Source organism: Cetorhinus maximus, chromosome 1, assembly GCF_964194155.1.
Source record: "Cetorhinus maximus chromosome 1, sCetMax3.hap1.1, whole genome shotgun sequence".
NCBI classification, from domain to species: Eukaryota; Metazoa; Chordata; class Chondrichthyes; order Lamniformes; family Cetorhinidae; genus Cetorhinus; species Cetorhinus maximus.
Genome location: NC_135879.1, coordinates 115,680,167 through 115,701,067, shown reverse-complemented (window position 1 = coordinate 115,701,067; position 20,901 = coordinate 115,680,167). Strand labels below are relative to the sequence as shown.

General features: G+C 41.2%; 1 protein-coding gene across 2 annotated transcripts in view; it reads left to right on the top strand.

The window, feature by feature from the left end:
- The window catches only part of dhx15 (DEAH (Asp-Glu-Ala-His) box helicase 15), a 117,517-nt gene that overhangs the window by 15,492 nt on the left and 81,124 nt on the right, over window positions 1-20,901 (top strand). For both annotated transcript variants that reach the window (XM_078545742.1, XM_078545751.1), the window contains exons 2-3: window positions 17,660-18,005; window positions 20,667-20,860. In XM_078545742.1, the coding sequence (XP_078401868.1) occupies window positions 17,660-18,005; window positions 20,667-20,860 (540 nt within the window). The remainder of the gene's footprint in view (window positions 1-17,659; window positions 18,006-20,666; window positions 20,861-20,901) is intronic.

Here is a 20,901-nt window from a genome sequence, read left to right as displayed (position 1 = left end):
CTAGCAAAGCTGGAGTTGTTGGGGATCAGGGGGGAAACTCTTCAATGGTTGAAGTCATATCTAGCACAGAGAAAGATGGTTGTGGTTGTTGGAGGCCAATCACCACAGCCCCAGGACATCACTGCAGGAATTCCTGATGGTAGTGTCCTAGGTCAAACCGTCTTCACATGCTTCTTCAATGACTTTCCTTCCATCAATAAGGCCACAAATGGGGATGTTCGCTAATGATTGCACAATGTTCAGGACCATTCATGACTTCTCAGATGCTAAAGCAGTCCATGTCCAAATGCAGCAAGAACTGCACAATATTCAGGCTTGGGCTGAAAGGTGGCAATTAACATTTGTGCCACACAAGTGCTAGGCAATGACCATCTCCAACAAGAGAGCATCCAATCATCTCCCCTTGATATTCAATGGCATTACCAACGCTGAATCCTCATTGTCAACATCCTGGGGGTTACCATTAACCAGAAACTGAACTGGACTAGCCATATAAATACTGTGGCTACAAGAGCAGGTCAGAGGTTAGGAATCCTGTGGCAAGTAACTCACCTCCTGACTCCCCAAAGCCTGTCCACCATCAACAAAGCACAAGTCAGGAATGTGATGGATTACACTCCACTTTCCTGGATGAGTGCAGCTCCAACAACACTCAAGAAGCCAGACACCATCCAGGACAAAGCAGCCCGCTTGATTGGCATCCATCCCCAAACATTCACTCCCTCCACCACTGACAAACACTGGCAGCAGTGCGTGCCATCTACAACATGCACAGCAACTTCCAAACCTGTGACCTGTACCACCTAGAAGGAGAAGGGCAGCAGATGCATGGGAACACCACCACCTGGAAGTTCCCCTCCAAACCACACACCATCCTGACTGGGAACCATATCGCTGTTCCTTCGCTGTCGCTGGGTCATGTCCTGTAACACTCTCCCAAACAGCACTGTGGGCATACCTACACTAAATGGACTGCAGCGATTCAAGGAGGCAGCTCACCACCACCACCTCCTCATGGGCAATAAAAATGCTGGCCTCGTCAGTGATGCCCACGTCCCGTGAAAGAAAAGTGATAAAATAGTGGTAAGAAAATTTTTGCTGAGGTTGGAGAACATGTGGTCCACTGCTTGTATATGTTGCGTATATAAGTTGCCTGCACACCCTGATGATGAATAAAAGAAAGGTACACCAGGGCTCGGATTGCTTTCAGCAAGAGGCTGGCCTTTCTACCATCCTACCATCTCGAATTGTACCTGTGGGAGTGATTTAAGCTAGCAGTGCCATTAGAAATTCAGTGAAGGGAGACGGTGGATGCAAGAAATTTTCATGCTCTGCACTCTTTAATTGAAAACATTCAGTAATTCATAGTGCTTTCAATTCAAATTTTGATTTTCCAAATGCAAGGAGCATTTTGAACTCAATAGCTTTGGGATCCAGAATTTGTGGCTACAGGACTCAACACTGATCATACTATTGAAATTAATTTTGGATAGCGTATTTGAGATTATCACTCAAGGTGTGTTTGTACAGCCGGAATGTTTTATTGGCTTGTGTGGTTTTAGTTTTTTTACCCCTGCTAGGCATATTTGGTCCCAGTACACTAATGCTGGCACCAAGTTTAGTCAAAGATGTTGTGCAAGTGTGGTGGTGAAGCTATTGTTTGTTAGTAGAAATCTAAAATGACAACCTGTAGTTCTGTGATTTCTCTTGTACAATTGGAGCAAGCTTGACCATGTGGCCTATTGCTGTTTCTATGTTTCCCCCACTGGCGGGTTTGAAGGTGGGGGACATGTAAAATCCAGTGGGTGGCCTTCCCACCACCTACCCACCCGCCGCCAACCTGTCTATAATTTTACGGAAGGCGGCATTGGGTAGCCTGCCCACACTTGGACCTATTGAGGTACTTAAGGGCCACATTCCACCGCTGCCAGTATTTTACCCATGGTGGGGAGCAGGCCCACGCCATGCAGGAAGCCCATCGGTTTTAGCTGCTTGGGTTGGTGTCGGGCAGTGAGTGGGAGGAACTCCTTTGCGGCTGACTGGGCCAATCGGAGGCATCATTTCCCCCGTCCACCCCTGGCCTTTTGAAGTCAACTCCCCTCTTCGCCAAGACCCCAGACTTGCCTGGGCTCCTCGACATAGTGGGACTGCCTGTAGTCTCAGCAGTGGTCAGTTCTCCCAGCTGGCACCGCTTGGACTACAAATTGGGATTTTCTCCTGAGAAATGGGTGGAAGTCTGACCTTAAAACAACTGAGACTGCTCCCAGTGTTAAATTGCTGTGAGACAGCCATTGGGATCGTGGGCAGCCTTCCTGCTACCACCTCCATCGCCGCCACCAACTTTTTTAGCTGGTAGTGGGGTGCAGCGACTGTAGCGCGCTCTAAAATCCAGCCCCATCCCTGTTTTTTGTTGGTGCAAGGAAGTTAACCAATGACTGATTTTGATCTGATCCCAATTGATTTGTGTTTTTTTTTCAGCGCCAAACTACTGGAATTTGGTTTTTGCTTTTCACACTTGAAAAATCTTGTTAGTACAATGTAAACTCAAGCAAACACACCAGTGAATAGCTTAATAACATTGAGTTGGAAATTATTTAACCAGTTTAGAGACTGGTTTCCTTAGCAGGACCCTCTAAGATTCATGCATTGGTAAATTTATAAAAAATCCTCATGGTTTGCCCTAGTAGAGATGGAATTGTTTAACCTTTTTCATTTGAGCTGTATATCTGAGGAAATAACCAGTGCAATTTTTGGGAGATCATGTTCTTGTCGTCTTTTGTGCCACAGTTCATTTACCACATTTTCATGATTGTGGCATTGTGGATTATGCATGAATACACTGCTAAAGCTTGTGGACTTGAGTCCTCTTGACTTTGTCGGAAGAAATAAGCTGAAGCAGTGACTTGTTTGAGTTCAGCTGTTTTTAAAAAAAAAAACCCTACTGCAAGATCGCATGGGCTCAAATAGGACACATGGTAAATTAATGTAGAGATGGTATGGTACCAGATCTGACGACTAAAGACTGCACATGGGTAGGGGAAAAGGAAGATGGTGAAAGTTTCAGTTTTTAAGCTTTGGAAAGGAAGGAATTAGAGGGGGATATGCTGTGTCATGAAGTTTGATTTCGGGATCGTGTAGATACATGGCGGAGTGTTTAAGATATCATATTTGGAATCAAGTAAGAACAAAAGAAACATTCAAAGGGGCAGTGTCCACTCTGTTGTGAAGTCAGATGTATTTACTATAATGTTATCAATGTGTTAACAGGAAAATAACTACACTTCAGTGTTATGTCCCTAATTCCCTTAGCAATCCTGCTACACTTGTCAGGCAAGATCTGCTTCCCACAAATCCATGCTGATTCTATCTTTCATTACCTGGTGCTTCATTATCACTTCTTTCGGGATACATTCTTACACATTACTTACCACAGATGTCAAGCTCAATTATGTCATTTACCTGGTTTGTTCCTGTGCTCCTTTTTAAAGTTTGTTGTCTTGCTATTTGTTAACTTTCCAATTCTTTGTTACTACTTCCATATCTAATACTCCCTAATAAAATGTGGCAAGGACATGTCTGACAGTGAGGACTTCTTTGGAGTGTGTCTGGACCTGGTTATTTTCCTGTCAGTGGCTGATCAGTATGTGAAGCTTATATCATTCTGATCTGCCTCTGCCTCGGTGCACACGTCCCCTCCCCCCATGCCAACCACCAGCACATCAGTACACAACCAAGAAATGCAGTTTCTATGTGTGACTTACTACCCTTCATCTCCTTTTACACAGAACAACTTGTTCATGTTTACTTCAGGTTCTGGATAGGACTGGCGGGGCCAAATTTGGCCAAAACAGGCCAAATGGGGCCTGTTTCTATGTCGTGTATCCTAAGCAATAACTTACGTAATTTTATTTTGTCTTTATTCCCCACATCACTTACATTTTTGTTGACCAAGCTTTTTCCTCTGTTGACCTTCCATACATTTGTTCTTCTATACTTGGTGTATAATGCTTCTAATCGCCATCCAGTTTTCTTTCCTGTTTATCCCTTCTGATAATTCTGTCAATTTTAATTGTACTTTATTTCGCTGCAATCCTTAAGGCTCTATAGCATGTTGCAAGCAGTGTTGCCAAAGTTCTTGGATGTATTAAGTAACATCCAAGTGCTGGTCAGGTCTGGAAGCACCCTTGCTATGATCAGTTGCTGCACGTAAGAATCCAGTATTGGACCCTGGATCAAATTTCACTCCTATTTCATCTCTACATTCTCAGTTCTATTCCAGTTACCTATAACAGCTTCACCTGTTGCTACAAACATTTCTGTCCTTTGATTATAAAGTTCTTGATTTAATTCAGCCCCTTGACCTAGCGCAGACACCCAAAGTTAGTTTGCTTCACTTGACACATTGTATCTACTCGCAGACTAGATTGGTGCTTTGTTATAATTTTGATCTTTTTCTCAAAAAATAGCTGCCTCCCAAACCGTCGTCGTCTTAAATTTCTTAATCTGTATCTCAGTATGTTTATCTAGCCAGACCTACTAACACGCCCATAATATCCCTCTTTAGTAAGGATACTTGGACCTCTCATTCTATTTGTAAGATACACCAACTTGCATTTATATAATTTTTAAGATAGTAAAAAGCCCCAGAGCACTTAAAAGGAGTAAATTGGACAACATTTTACAGTGGACCACGTAAAGAGATATTGCAGCAGGTGACCAAAAGCTTGTCCAAAGAGGCAAATTTAAAGAGCATGGTAATGGAGGTGAGAGAGAGGTGAAGAAGGATATGGAGGGAATTCCAGAGGGGGTGGCAGAGCGCGGTGGGGTGTGCGCAGAGGCAGAACAGAATGATATAAGCTCACATACTGATCAGCCACTGACAGGAAAATAACCAGGTCCAGACACACTCCAGAGAAGTCCTCAATGTCAGACATGTCCTTGCCACATTTTATTAGGGACTAGAAAGCTGAAAGGATGGCTGCCAGTTATAGGGTGAAGTAAGTGGAGAATGCACAAGAGACGAGAGTCCTTGGAGTAGCCAGCATTATCCAGAACCTTTTGTGGCCATTGGTACCCAGAAATCTAGTTTATGAAAAACACGCACTTGCAATCTTGTGACAAAATGCTGCAACTGTATTAACTCTTGCACCAAATTAAAGCATTTTTGAAGCATATATTTTAACAACTAAGAAACAGAACATGTTTGAAATAAACAAGCAGGTCAGTTAGCATCTGTGATTTAAAAAAAGTCATGATCTAAATTATCTCCATTCAGATATTAATAAACTTGTGATTTCCAGCATTTTCTGTTTGCTTCAGCTACCTGGACAATCATGTATGGAACATTTAAGGCATCCATTTTCTCATGTCTTCATACCCATATGCTCTGGGCACATCCTACACATGTATGAGCTTCAGTTAGCTCTGGCTCTGTACTTAACGTCCATTTCATTTTTGTTTCTGCCAGCTATTTTTTTTCCACTTTCTAGGCCTATGCACTTGGCTCCTGACTTTGGTTTTGATTTGAATTTGAATCCTCAGCTGTCTTATTTACCTTCTTCAAGGACATAATTAGCAGTAGGATTCAATTAAGCCCATTCCAATTATAGAGCTTTTGTCAGCCCACACTTGGAGCCCATTCTGACATCATCAGCTTGATTAAAATTTGGCTGAATGATTTTTTTAAAAATTCTTACAAGGGATGTGGGCGTTACTGGTGAGGTCAGCATTTGTTGCCCATCTCTAATTGCCCTTGAGAAGGTGGTGGTGAGCTGCCTCCTTGAACCGCTGCTGCCCATGTGGTATAGGTACACAGTGCTGTTAGGAAGGGAGTTCCAGGATTTTGACCCAGTGACAGTGAAGGAATGATGATATATTTCCAAGTCAGGGTGGTGAGTGACTTGGAGGGGAACTTCCAGCTGGTGGTGTCCCCATCTATCTGCTGCCCTTGTCCTTCTAGATGATAGAGTTTGTAAGTTTGGAAGGTGTTATCAAGGGAGCCATGGTGAGTTTCTGCAGCATATCTTACACATGGTACACACTGCTGTCACAGTGCATTGGTAGTGGAGGGTGAAGGTGGTGGATTGGTGCCAATCAGGTGGGCTGCTTTGTCCTGGATGGTGTTGAACTTCTCGAGTATTAGGCTTTACTCATCCAGGCAAGCGGAGAGTATTCCATCACATTCCTGACTTGTGCATTGTGGATGGTGGACAGGCTTTGGGGAGTCAGGAGGTGAGTTACTCGCCACAGAATTCCCAGCCTCTGACCTGCTCTTGTAGCCACAGTATTGATATGACTAGTCCAGTTCAGTTTCTGGCCAGTGGTAACCCCCAGGATGTTGATAGTGGGGGATTCAGCGATGGTAATGCCATTGAATGTCATGAGGAGATAGTTGAATTCTCTCTTGTTGGAGGTGGTCATTACCTGGCACTTTTGTGGCACAAATGTTAATTGGAACAATCAGCCCAAGTCTGGATATTGTCCAGGCCTTGCTGCATATGGACAGGGACTGCTTCAGTATCTGAGGAGTCACAAATGGTGCTGAGCATTGTGCAATCATCAGCGAGCACCCCCACTTCTGACCTTATGTTGGAGGAAGGTCATTGAAGCAGCTGAAGATGGTCGGCCTAGGACATAGCTTCCTTCCTTAATTCGTTCTGGACTCTGCTTAGCTACAACTATCGTCATAGGCAGCTGCACCATTGCTATCTCATTTAGCAATTCTTTCATGTTTAATCATCTCTCGCGCCTTCAGGATCCTCGTCTACCATCTTCCCAAACTGTTGAATGACTTCCCGGAGACACATTTACCCCTGCTGCATTCGCTCAGCTTCTGTACTTAGGGAGAGATTCCTTATGACAGCCAACAACTGTACTCGGTCTACTTGCCTCTCAATTTATTCATCCTCCTGTTCTGGCTCAATGTCATCTTACATATAAAAATCTCACCACGCCTTTGATCACTCACTCAACCTCATATGAGGTTTCTCCACATCTAAAGTTATTTCACCAATCCGACTATTTTCATCATCTTTGATCTGCCTTGCTTAATGATCAACTCGTCCCCCTGAGGAATTTGAGGAATGAGCCATATCCCAGGCTCTCTGTGAGTAGAGGTACAGGTATATCCTTTTCCTCCGTGCAACAGTACAAATGGTGTGCTTTGGTGCTGTTGTGACTTGGAGAAATGTTTTTGGTGCTTCTCCGTTCTGATCTGTATGGGAACATGCTTCAGATAAATTGTGAAAAACTGAGTGGAGTGCAGATCTTCTAGTCTTAACCCCAGCAGTTGATCAGATCATAGCACGGATATTCAGATCTACCTTCTCTTCCTGATCCCCTGACAGCCTTCCTATACCCTCCTCTGTTAATGCCATTTGGATTACTGCAACACACACACACACACACACACACACAAACCCCCCCCCGCCCGCCCGCCCATCTCATCTCAGAGATTTGAAAGGAGGAGTGGGCACAGGAATTTTACGATACAAGTTGACCCTGAGTTTGTGTTCTAGCTGTTTGGAAATTAAACTGGCAGTGTAAAGTGTTCTGTGACATTAAGGCATGGGGATACTTATATGGTGCTGAAGTAGCAGAAGTTTGTCTGAAGTGTTAAATATTCTGAATTTACAATTTATTGCTGAAATCTGTAATTGTAATGTGTGATACAATTGATCATGAGATTTTCTGGGTTACTGGAAAATCTCATGACGTTGATTGAACTTAGACATTAAATAGTATTAATTTTGTGTAGTGCAGCCTTATGATTTGGCCATTGTGCTTGTATCACGAAAGTTAAATGGAGTTCCCGCATGATCACTGTTTATTGGTAGTCTATCTCTTAAGATTTGACATGTATAACTTGTAGCCAAGCACCACATGGACTGCAGCAGTTCAAGAAGGCAGCTCACCACCACATTCTTAAGGGCAAGTAGGGATGGGTAATAAATGCTGGCCTAGCCAGCGATGCCCACACCCCATGAATGAATAAAAAAAACCCCATTATATTTTGAAGTTTTCTGTTTGCAGTACCTGCAAATAAAGTTTAAGCCAAAGGCAAGGATACAGAAAGAGAAATGACATACTTGGATTGGCATATGCAGTGAATTATGTTGCTTTTTTTTGTACGAAACATTAACAGGAAAAAGCATGGAAATATGCAGTTACAGTTCTTATCTATACATTTTAAGAGACCATGTGGTGCTTTTCATTTGTAGGATTAAAGAGTTTGCCAGTTGGATATTAATAGTGAATATGCTGCCCTTACACAGAATTGCATTTTTAATTCCTTTTACTGCTACTATAAATCTGAATTTAGGTTAAACAGGCAACATTTTGAGTGGCAATAATGTCTGTTTTCTGTTTAAGTATAATTTTATGGTTGTTCAGCATTCCAGTGTTCGGAGTTAGAAAGTTACAATAAACTCAGAAGCTTTCTATGATCTTGGTTTGAGCCATGAGTGAAGATCCTACTCCTGATAGGTCAGCCAGTAACTACCTTCACTGTTTCAATAATAATTGGAGGTAAGCTATTGATTAGTATTGTATGGGAGATTATTTATTATTTATTTCCATTTATATGGCACTTTCATATATTCTGGGCATCCCAACATGCTTTATTGGTAACTACCTTTTGAAGAGTACCCATAGTGTAACACAGACAAACTCGTCAACTAGTTTCTGCACAGCAAAGACTCTTATATGTCAGTGGTGTAGATGACCAGATAATCTGTTGTTTGAAAAATAAACTTTGGTCTGGACCCTTAAGAATTTCTATACTCTTCTTTGAATGTTGCTTTTGGGGATCTTGTATAAGTATCTATGAAGCCTGGGACACCGGGATCAGTAAACTCATGGAACTTAAAGAACAAATTCTGAATGCCTTTATTTTAATTTCTTATCAGTTCATACCTTGAAAGTACTTAAGTGCCTTAAATTTGTCTCACTTTGTCCATCTCATATCAACTGTTCCAAATTATATTAGCACTTAAATGCTCAAAAAAAACCTCAAAGTTAGGTAAGTGCAAACTACTTGAGTCAGTTAACCCCTCATTGCTAAAGTTGTCAAAGAGGAAGGTTATTAAATACTTACTAACTTTCCTTGTTCACTCAAAAATTAAAGATTATGCAGCAAATCTATGCATCAGATGGAATTAATAAACTTGAGATTACAAAGTTTATATGTATCACTGCATCTTTGTGTCAGCTGGGCTTGACTAATTACCGTGATAGGATAGTCTATGTCCAAATTGACAGTCAGGAAGGTTAGTTTAGATTAAACTCTATGTATAACAATTCTAAATAGTCAGCTGGTTGGATATATAATACAAGTCTAGTTAGTTCATCTTATTCCTGATGAGCTTGCAGCTTTAGCAAAGATTCCAGAAGGTTATAAAACCCCTTATCCTCCTGATTTGGCATAGTGGCATTGATTCTCTTATTCCTCTGGGAAGATTGTGCTCGTGTCTGGGACTGCGGTGGAATGAAGCTCATCTGTTGACATAGTAGTTCTTCCGTACAGTTGCTTGGTAGTAAAGAGAGACATGTTGCTGAAACTTTTCATTTTGCACTCATCAGGACAAACACAAGAATGCCAAATTTCAAACAATCACAACAATTTACTACAGGAGAAAATGGTGCTGATTGGTTGGCAAGTTAAGTGGCTGAGGCGTTGCTTTGGAAGCAGGGCACTATAGGCTCTCAAAGTGACATACATTCATATGCACTGACCTGCTCTCTGCAAACAAAAGAAATATGTTCAAGTCTTCAGCCTTTTTTGAATGAACAAGGAGCTTGGGGAGCCCATAGTTTCTCGTGGCTTGGCTGAGGCATTGCACTAGAAAAATCAGAGTCAACTTGCCAATCCCTAGGTTCAGTTAGCATCCTTTCTCCTGTAGTATAAATAGTGTGATTGTTAGAAATTTTGCATTCTTGCATTTGTCCTGATGAGTGCAAGATGAAAAGCTTTGGCAACATGTCTGTCTTTTCAGCATTATTCTAGCTCTTTCATGTTCTGACGATTGACTGTCTTCTCTTAGTAGAAGCAACTGTACCTCTGTTTTCAGGAATTTAACTGTTTGCAAGAATGCAGAACAAATGAACATACAAATTAGGAGTAGGGTATTCAGCCCTCATGCCTACTGCACCGTTTGATAAGATCATGGCTGATCTGATTGTGGCCTCAACTCCACTTCCTGTTTACCCCAATACCCTTTGACTCCCTTATTAGTCAAGAACCTATCTCCCTCTGCCTTAAAAATATTCAGTGACTCTGCCTCCGCCGATCTCTGGGGAAGAAAATTCCACAGACTCACCACCCTCCGAGAAAAGAAAATCTCCTCATCTCCATCTTAAATGAGAGATCCCTTTATCTTTAAACTGTATGCCCAAGTTCTACTCTCTTCCCGCAATAGAAAACCTGCTTTCAGCATCTACCCTGTCGAGACCCCTCGGGACATTGTTTCAATAAAATCACCGCTCCTCCTCCCAAACCCCAATGAGTACAGACCCAATCTGTATAAGCTTTTTTCGTAATATGACCCCTTAATCCCAGGAATCAGTTGAATTAACCTTCTCTGAACTGCTAATGCAGCTATATCCTTTCTTAAGTAAGTAGACCAAAACTGGTCTCACCAATGCTCTGTACAAATGTAGTAAAACTTCTCTACTTTTATATTCCATTTTCCTTGCAATAAATGACAGCATTCCATTTTGCCTTCCTAATCCCTTGCGGTACCTACACATTAACATTTTGTGATTCATGTACCAGGAAACCCAGGTCCCTCTGAACCTCAGAGTTCTACAATCTCTCTCCGTTTAAATAATATGCTACCTTTCTGTTCCTGCCAAACTGGACAAGTTCACATTTTCCCACGTTATACTCCATCTGCCAAATGTTTGCCCACTCACTTCAACCTATCTAAATCCCCTTGCAGACTCCTTATGCCCCGTTCATAACTTAGTTTCAAGTCGTTGATACAGTTTGTAAATAGTTAAGGCCCCGGCATTGATACCTGTGGCTCCCAACTTGTTACTGTAGCTAACCTGAAAAAGACCCATTTATCCCTACTCCCTGCTTCCTGTTAGCTAACCAATCCTCTATCCATGCTAATATGTTACCCCCTACACCATGAGCTCTTATTTTATGTAGTAACTTTTGATGTGGTACCTTGTCAGATACCTTCTGGAAATCCAAGTACACCTCTTCTATAGGTTCCCCTCCATGTTGATTGTTACTTCCTCAAAGAACTCTATTAGTTAAACATGATTTCCCTTTCACAAAACCATGATGACTTTGCCTGATTGCATTAAGACTTAAGTGTCCTGTTCTAACCTCTTTAATGATAGATTCCAGCATTTTCCCTATGATAGATGTTAAGCTAACTGGCCTGTAGTTTCCTGCTTTCCAGCAAATAATTTGCCTATCTGTACCTTGCAGAGCTCTTAAACTTAAAAGTTCTCTCTCAACCCTTATTATCTCCCTCTTAGTCAAAACATTTCTATTCTGCATTCTCTCCCGTGTTCCCTCTTCCTTTTTATCACAAATGGCACCTTTTGATTCCCAAAGTAAACTCCTTTGGTACCATTTTAACCAATCCAAGCGTTTTTGTTCACTGAGATAAAAGTAAAATACTGCAGATGCTGGAAATCTGAAACAAAAACAAAAATTGCTGGAAAAACTCAGCAGGTCTGACAGCATCTGTGGAGAGAAAGATAGAGTTAACGTTTCGAGTCCATATGACTCTTCAGGATTCAGTTTTTATTCACTGTTGGAAGTGCTTCATTGTTCAATGATGATATCTTCAAGAGACACATGTTTAGCATGAGCAAATTTTTAATTCCATGAGAAAAGCCAGATCTGTCCATTAGTTTCAAAACTACTTTTATTTTGATTATAAGTGATAAGACAAACCAGATAGGAAAAGTGGTCTAACTGTGGCTCACAAGAGGAGTTAAAAAATTGTATTAGATCAAAGGAAGAGGCTTATAATGTTACCTAAAAGTGTAGTAAGGGAATTGGGAGCATTTTAGAATTGAGCAAATGAGGACCAATAAATTGATAAGGAAAGAGAATATGAGAGTAGACTGGCAAGAGACAAAGAAACAGATTGTCAACATTTCTTTAGGTACGTAACTAGGAAGAGATTAGTGAAAGTAAACCTGGACCCATTGGAGACAGAGAGAAGTGAAATTATAATGAGAAATAAGGAATTGGCAGAGACATTAAACAAATACTTGTCTATCTTCATGGTAGAGACACAAAAAACAGAAATAATGGGGAACCAAGGGTTTAGTGAGAATGAGGAACTTGGAGGATCAGTATAAATAAAGAAATAGCCTTGGAGAAATTAATGGTACTAAGTGTAGGGTGCCCAAACTTTCATAAGTCAAAACTGGGACACATTCAAGAGTCTGGGGACAAGGCAGTTGAAGGTAGGAGGTCATATGATGACAATGACATAAACACTAAACAGTCATGCAATCAAAAGAGTGAAAAGCTTGTGGCCAAACTGGCATAATTGCTTATGCTTGCATTACGTTTTGCTGATTTTGGGTACTATAATTTTAGGGTGCAGTTATATCATGAGGTATTAATGTAATTCCATTTAAAGTGAGTGGGGTGGGGGCGCTGCAGAGGTGGTGGCGAAGAATCAGTGAAGGACGGATCAGCCCTGCTCAGGTCTTTACTACAACTTCTGTGCCTGGAGCTGGCCGCCACTCCCATCTCTCTCTTGCTCACCGGCTGCTGTTGCTGTTTGCTGGCTCCGGAAGGTGCTAAGGATGTCTCCTTGAGCAGTGACATTTTCTCTGCTGGCTGGGTCTGGCTCATGGTGCCAATGTGTGTGTGAGCCATTGCCTATTTGTCTGCAGCCAGCAGTGGCTCTAGGTCACTAACTGCACCCCTGGGTTTGAACCTGCTGAAACTTGTGTACTCTTTTTGGGAAAGGTTTTCAAAAGCCATTAATGTTTGTTGTAATTGAGAATGTAATCTCCAGTGCATATTGAAATTCATTTTTTGTTTGATAACTTGGTGAATATGCAGAGTAGCTCATAGGAACTCAATAATCCAGGTGTTAGAATCAAAAACTGCTTTTGTATTTTGCCAGTCTGGCTCAATTTTTGCACTAACTGATGATTCAGAACACTGCCCCACTCCAGCGCTTGCAAACGCTATCCAGGCTGACCTTTCAGTGCAATACTAAGGGAGAGAGGCTCTGTTTTGCAAACATCTGCTTATTCAGTTAAACAAAGAGGCCCTGATATTTAAGGGGAGATGGGAACGTGTGGGGACTTGTGTTTGCAGAGGAGAAGCCCAGAAATGCCTGGAACACGGCTGACCTGGTGAATTTAATGGCAGGAGGGCTTCTTATTTTTTAAAGAAATTCAGTTTCCCCCTCTCAGTAGCCAACTAAATGAATGTCTGGCCAGCTGCCAGGAGGGAAATCCAGCAGCTGGGATACCAATAGCGAGGGAAAGATTTGCTTGACAGGGCAGGGGAAGGAATTTTGGCCACCTTGGCCCACAAGCACTTACTGGTTGGAGCTGGCAGTCTCCACCTTTCTTTAGCTGCCATGTTTGCTGCATTAAACTTAAATGGCTGCCAGAATTGGGGGAGTGAAGCCTTATAATCACAGCCACGTCTCTCCAGAGCAGGCTATTCAGATGGCCAAAACCCGCTGCATTTAAACTGGAAGCAGCACCTTGGCATTGGATTGAAGTAAGGTATAGATTCTCAGGGTGCAGCATGTGAAGGGGTTTTTTTGGGTTTGTAAATGGAACACAAGGGGCGGGTTAAAAGGGGAGACCCGGATATTTTAGTATTCTGGGGAAAGCTGTCAGGCTGGTGGAACTTTTAGTGAAAAGCCTGCACTGCCCCAGCCAAACCGGGATGTCTGGTTACCCTAACTAAGTGGCAACAAATTCCCTAGATCTGACAACCTGCATCTTGGAGTTTTAATAGATATAGGTGCAACGAAGGTGGATGCATTGGTTTTGATCTTCCAGAATTCCTTTGATTCTAAAATAGTTCCTAATGATTGGAAGGTAACAAACATAACCCTGATATTTAAGAAAGGAAATGAGGAATGATAGGCCAGTTAGTCTAACATCAGTAGGAGCGAAAATGCTAGAATCTGTTATTTAGGGATGTGATAACAGAGCTCTTAAAATGATGAAGCAGAATCAACACGGATTTATGAAAGGGAAATCGTGTTTGACAAAACAATTTTGAGGCTATAACTAGTAAGATGAATAAAGAGGAATCAGTGGATGTAGTTGTGTTTGGATTTTCAAAAAGTGTTTGATAAGGTGCCACACAAGTGGTTATTACACAAAATTAGAACTCATGGAATTGGTTATGTTATCATGGATTGACGAATGGTTAACGGAAAGAGAACAGCTGGAATAAACAGGACATTTTCAGATTGGCAGGCACTAACTAATGAGGTACCACAAGGATCAGTGCTTGAACCGTAACTATTTATAATCTATATTAATGAGTTAGATAAGACTGAGTGTAATGTATCCAAGTTTGCTGACCGTACAAAGCTATGTGGAAAATTAAGCACTGAGGAGGACACAAAGAAGCTTTGAGGGATATACACTGGTTGGGTGAGTGGGCAAGAAATGACAGATGGCGAATTATGAAGTTATTCACTTTGGTAGAAAAAATAAAAGAAACAGAATATCTTCTGAATTGTAAGAGACTGGGACATGTTAGCATTCAGGGACCTGCGTGTCCTACATGAATCATGGAAAATAATGTGCTGGTACAGCAAACAATTAGGAAAGCAGATGATATATTAGATCTTGTTACAAAGAGATTGGAGCATATAAGTAAAGAAGCCTCACTGCAATTATACAGGACATTGCTGTGGCCAATCCTGGAGTATTGTGTACAGTTTATGCCTCCATGCCCAAGGAAGCACATGCTTACCCTAGAGGGACTGCAACGAAGGTTCATTAGATGATTCCTGGGATGAGGGATAGAGTAGACTGGCCTGTATTCCCTGGAGTTTAGAAGAATGAGGGGTGATCTAATTGAAACTGTCATGATTTTAAGGGAGACCTTTAACTTTTAAAAAGAAGATTTGAACTCCCAGTTTTTAACTAAATCGCACTGAAAGATTTCATGTGTTAAACAAAAACTTTTACTGCACAAGAATGAAGCAAAGCAAGTACTACTAACTTAACACTATTTTGTAAACCCTTATTATTTAAAGCTGAAAATCCCAATGGGCCACTTCCCGGTCTGCTTTTAATTCCACCCAAAATTGCCCCTGTACATTACAGAATCTTGAGGGTGCCTTCACTCCTCCTGGAATTCAACCAGAGGTGTGCCACAGCTCTCAGGAATTCACTTTGATCCTCCCCTGTTTCCCAGTTTGGTTTCCAGAAATCTCTCTGCTGATCTCTTCCACTAGCTTTACCAAACAGACCTGACATTGCTAATTCTTCATGGACTTGGACTTTTCATTCTGAGCATGAGGACAATTCACTCTCAATTCCTACTTAGTGACTCCAAATCAGGAACAGCCCTGATTCCTAATGGCCTCCATGTTTTTGCTGCTGGCAGATACACCACTGCCTTCTCACAGCCTTTCAAGCTGATTAACTGTTTCTGTGAGAAAAATGCACAGATAAATCCCACACAAAAGACTACAATCTACCTCCATAGCAATGTGGTCCATCTAGGATATCCCAGTAGAGATTTCAGTTATTAACTTCAATTCATATGGATATTTTAAAACCTTCCCTTGTTTACCATTTGTTTTCAAACCTTTCTTTGATCTGGGACTCAGATGAAAAACTTGTACCTCTTCTGAAGACTACTGTGGACATCTCATCCTCACTAAGACTCAAAGGGGTTACCCATTGTTCATGGTTGGCCATTTATGACTGAAGTGAGAAATTTCTTCACTCAAAGGGTTATGAATCTTTGGAATTCTCTACCACAGAGAGCTGTGGATGTTTAGTTGTTGAATATAAGCAAGACAGAAGTTGACAGGATTTTGGTTATTAAGCAAATTAGGGGATATGAGGCTGGTGCGGGAAGGTGAAATTGAGATAGAAGATCAGCCATGAACCTATTGAATGTCGGAGCAGGCTCAAGCGGCCAGATAGCATATTCCTGCTCCTTATGTTCTTATGATTTGATCACTCTTGGGTTTGGTTGTGAAAGCCTCTGTACTTAATCTGGCCTTAAATAATGATGCAATAGAGCACAAGATGATCATGGCTCTCCTTTAGGTCATTCTTTGCAGGCAGCATAACCTTCTATTCAGCCTCGAATGCCGACTGCAAATCAAGTGCTAGCTCTGAAAAAATATTTGCTCTCACCGTGCTGCCCTGGCTATCTATGGTGCTTAGCATTGGCTCTTTCTTTTTGCAAAGTTCAGCAGCATTATCACATGCCATTTTTGGACCCCTCAGCAATTTAGAGCTGCATTTTACTGCAAGTGGCAACCAAGGTTCTGTGATCTGTTGTAGAGCTTAAATCCACAATCGTCTGATTGAGAGGCAAGAGCATTACCAGTGCACTAAGGCTGGTAGCAATCTCCCACAGTTTGTCCATTTGAGGCATTCAATATGTTGGGAATTGAATATATCATAATGTCACATGGTTCATGCGTTGCCCAATTATTTGTTTGAAAATTAGATCCTTCTTAGACCTATTTTATAAAATTTTTTTTATGACATTATGGAAGAAAAATACATTATTAGTTCATTCTACCTTGTCCATCCAGGACACACATCTTGCAGCTCCTTCCCTATCCCAATACTGACTTGATTCCAAGGTTTGGCCAGTACTTGCCTTTTCCCAAGTCCATTCCATATGTTAAACACAGAAGAGCTTCCTGACATCAATCAACTTATTATTTGCTAGTTTTAACTTTGTACCTTTCCCCTAATATCATGGTTTAACTTGAAATCGTCTTCTGGATTTACCTTTTTGAATCACTTGCCATCTTGCACCTTTTGAAGTCCCTTCTCAGTCATCTCTTTTTGTGGCTGCAGAACCCAGGTGTTTCCAGTGTTTTCTTATGATTCCTTATGACTAATGCTAGGGATCAACTTTATGGTATTTCCAAGCACTGCCTCTAAGGTTTAAATGTGTTCCTTGTGTTGAGCAAAACCACAGTATTTGAAGTGCAGTATTTATTTGAGCTGCAGTCTGATCAGAGTGCTTCACGGTTTTAGCGTTCATGCCTCTGACTTGTGCTCCACTGGTTGGCTAATGTAGTTCAGCATTCTTTGCTTTGTTTGGTACTCCATAATGATTGGTCATGTTGACTCCTTTGATCTCTCAACTTGGCTGTTTTATCATACAAAGTTTGAGAAATTTGTTGTTCTGAAGTCTAATTGAAAAAATGGGACTTAAGATGGGGTGAACAAAGCATCCAGATTTTTTTCCCTGTTGGATTGAAGAGTGATTTAAATAGTCAGACATTTGATGGCAAATGCATATCAAATTTTACAGAGTTACGATGTCAAATAATAACTTCCTAATAGACTGAAAATGTAATCCTTGAGATATTATATGCATTATTTGCCTTAGCTCCTATAGTGTTTTTGGTGTTAATTTTAAGAACATACATACTTGATAATCTTGTACTAAAGTAACTATAAATTAAATATAAACTTTTATTCACATCAGGAGGAAAGATAGAGACCGAGACCGTGACAAAGATTATGATCGTTCAAAGGACCGAGATCGGGACAGGGACCGAGACCGAGATAGGGACCGAGACAAAGACTCAAGGAACTCATCTAATCCAGCTTTAACAACGGGAGGTGGCATGCCTCTCATTACAACTCCGGCACTTCACCAGCAGGCTATCAATCCATTTACCAACTTGCCCCACACTCCACGCTATTATGAGATCCTGAAGAAGAGACTTCAGCTGCCTGTGTGGGATTACAAGGAAAGGTTCACTGAAATCCTGACCAAACACCAGTCCTTTGTACTAGTTGGTGAGACTGGCTCCGGAAAGACAACACAGGTTGGTGATTTTGAGTTGGCCTGAAATTAATTATGCAAATATACAGGCTCCTGGGTAATTTAAACCCTATTTTTGCGCAAAAGAAATTTGAATTGTCCAGTGATGTGTGAATTAATTGACTTTAATTTGAGTAGATTGTATTTAACTGACTTGCCAATGATTCAAATTATACAACAGGGAATGTAACTGAGAACCTGGGAGGAGGAAATAGATTGTGTTCTATGCAATAACATGATTTGGTTGTAATGCAGCACATGAGTGGCGAATGCCTTGTGATGGCCTTTTAATCAGCAAGTTCACTGAACCATGGACCACATTGTAGTTTCTTTGCATACTTAAGCATATATGTTGCATACATTAAATATCTACTTCACCTCTGGACATTGGGTGACCTGTGTGCATGAATTATTGAAAAACTGATTTTGAGAGACTTTGGGTGTGTTATAATTGGATTGTGGTCTGTTTCCTCCCAACATACCATTTGATGGTGGAGAGGAAGGACAGACAATTTGTCATCAAGACAGTCAATATTAAACAGCCAACAAGGAGCTATGCTGGAACCTTCAATTTATCGTTCTCCCTATTCCCTCTGTATCCAGCAACTCACCCTGGCAGCTGGCCAAGATCCTAATATCAGTTATAAGTGTGTATATCATGTACTGTTCTAGTAGTGCATCCAGGCAATGATGATGGATTCAAGATGGTAAAGAATAAGAATGGCATTTGGTCTGTATTAATTCACCCATCCACTGATGCTCTACAGTTCTCTTCCCTCCCCCTACAATCCCCAAAGTGACTCCAGTACAAAATTCTGGCAACTGCTCCTAGTTAACAGTCCACACATACCCGCCTCTCTCTTTTCACCCTTTGTTTTGCATGTTTTCCTTCTACTTTTCTTCCTTGACTCATTATTTAAATGCGTTAGTTAGGAGACATTGCCTTGCTCTGGTGTCATCAACCCAAAAATGTAATAAAGGGTTCCTTCTTCCACTTCTAACAAGTTTCACTTTCTTGAAGTTATGAAGATGCTTGAATTGAAGGAAGAGATGAATAATTGAACCCTAACAGCTGACTTTCTTACTACTGGTGTGCCTGTGGCACCTTTGGAGTACTATTAGGGCCACAAACTGTTTCATACCTTGAAGTGGATGCAGCTTAGAAACAGCTGTTGTTCAATCTGGTACTGAGCATTTTTGCCTTGATTGAAAACTGCTGAATATTATATTTTGTATTTTTTTTTAAAAAAATCTTCATTTCAAATTATCACAGTTTGCTATAATTTTAGCTTACAACTTTACTACTGCTTGTGCCTTGAAAGACAGTTATGAAAGAAGGATTGTAAAAAATAAAAAGCCAACTGCACCATTTGATCTCATTCTCTTTTTATGCTGCTTGGCTGATGCAGGACTGAATCTACTGAGGATTGTACTTCATAAATGTGGCAGTGACTAATAGGTTTCCATGCCAGTATGGGAAGTTACTGTAAAGGTTCCACACTGATCCAGCCAGTGTGCAAATGATGGACAAGACGTTGTTCCTTTGAACCTTTGTTTTTTGGCCATTGGGCAAATGGTTCTCCTGATTTTAAAAATGCATTGGAAATTTCTAGAATGCTTGCATTGAATTTAATATGTTATAGGTTTTGTCTGGCGAAGTAAGAAGCTTTTACAGTTTTTCTTCTGAGGAACTGTGATTTTATATTGACGATATGATGGCAACCTCAGTCTCCTTGATTTAGTGGAATGACTGTTAGCACCTTTAACGTTCTGTTTGCCTCTTGGGTCTCCCTGTCATCACATTCTGTTCCCCAGCTTAAGATAGCATAGAGTCAGCATATATCTCCTCCTCTGCCAATAACTCCCCGCTGCCCCTTGGAACTGTGTGAATCCCTGGGGTTTTCATGCCTGATAATAGATGCTTCTTGTTCATACCTGCCTTGAAGGGCTAATCGAAGTCCAGACCCGCACTTGTGTTGTCACCTACTAAATGGAACAAATTCTGGCACCTAAACTTCAGCACCAGCTGTCAAGCTATCAATCTGCCTTTGCGTGTGGAGCACTGAATACAATTTTTAACTGGCTTTTTTTTTCCTTAGTGAAACTACCCATTAAGTGCACAGTCACCTCTTTTCTGAAAAATTGCAAAGCATATGAGGCATTAGAAGAGCTGTCAATTAGCAATATGGGGTAACAGGAATTGAATGTACAGTAAATTAATCTGTGATTTCCTGATTTGCATTCTCTGTCTCCTAAGTGTGTGTTATTCAGTTTCAGTTGTTTACTGAAGGGGTTTAGCGGTTTACAAAAAATGAAACCAGTGCTGCTGGCTAAGTTTATGTCAGTCGTGGCAGCAGTGATTCCACTTGTATTTACTGTATGCTGAACAAAATACTTGTTAAACATCATATTACAATAGGGGGGTGGTGTTCTGTTTTTAAAGAAGAAAAATACTTTAGGCAGCGCAGCGGAGACATAAAATATCGAGTCAACTGTGCACGGGTTTAATACCCTCCATGGAGTTGCTGGTTTCTGGTGCCTTGATATGTGGAATCATAGGGCTCGGGAGTAATGTACTTGAGAAAGTTTGATGTGTGTGTAATGCTTGCATTGTAGTTGGTGTTGAAGATTCAAGCAATTAATTTGTGATTGAATGGATTTACAGATTCCTCAGTGGTGCGTTGATTATGTGCGGGCAGTGGTGGGACCCAAACGTGGTGTGGCCTGTACCCAACCCAGGAGGGTGGCTGCCATGAGCGTGGCTCAGCGGGTAGCTGATGAAATGGATGTGATGCTAGGCCAAGAGGTTGGATACTCCATTAGATTTGAAGACTGCAGCAGTGCAAAAACATGTCTGAAGTAAGTGAACGCTTGTTTTTTTTTTGTGTTGATCGCATTCA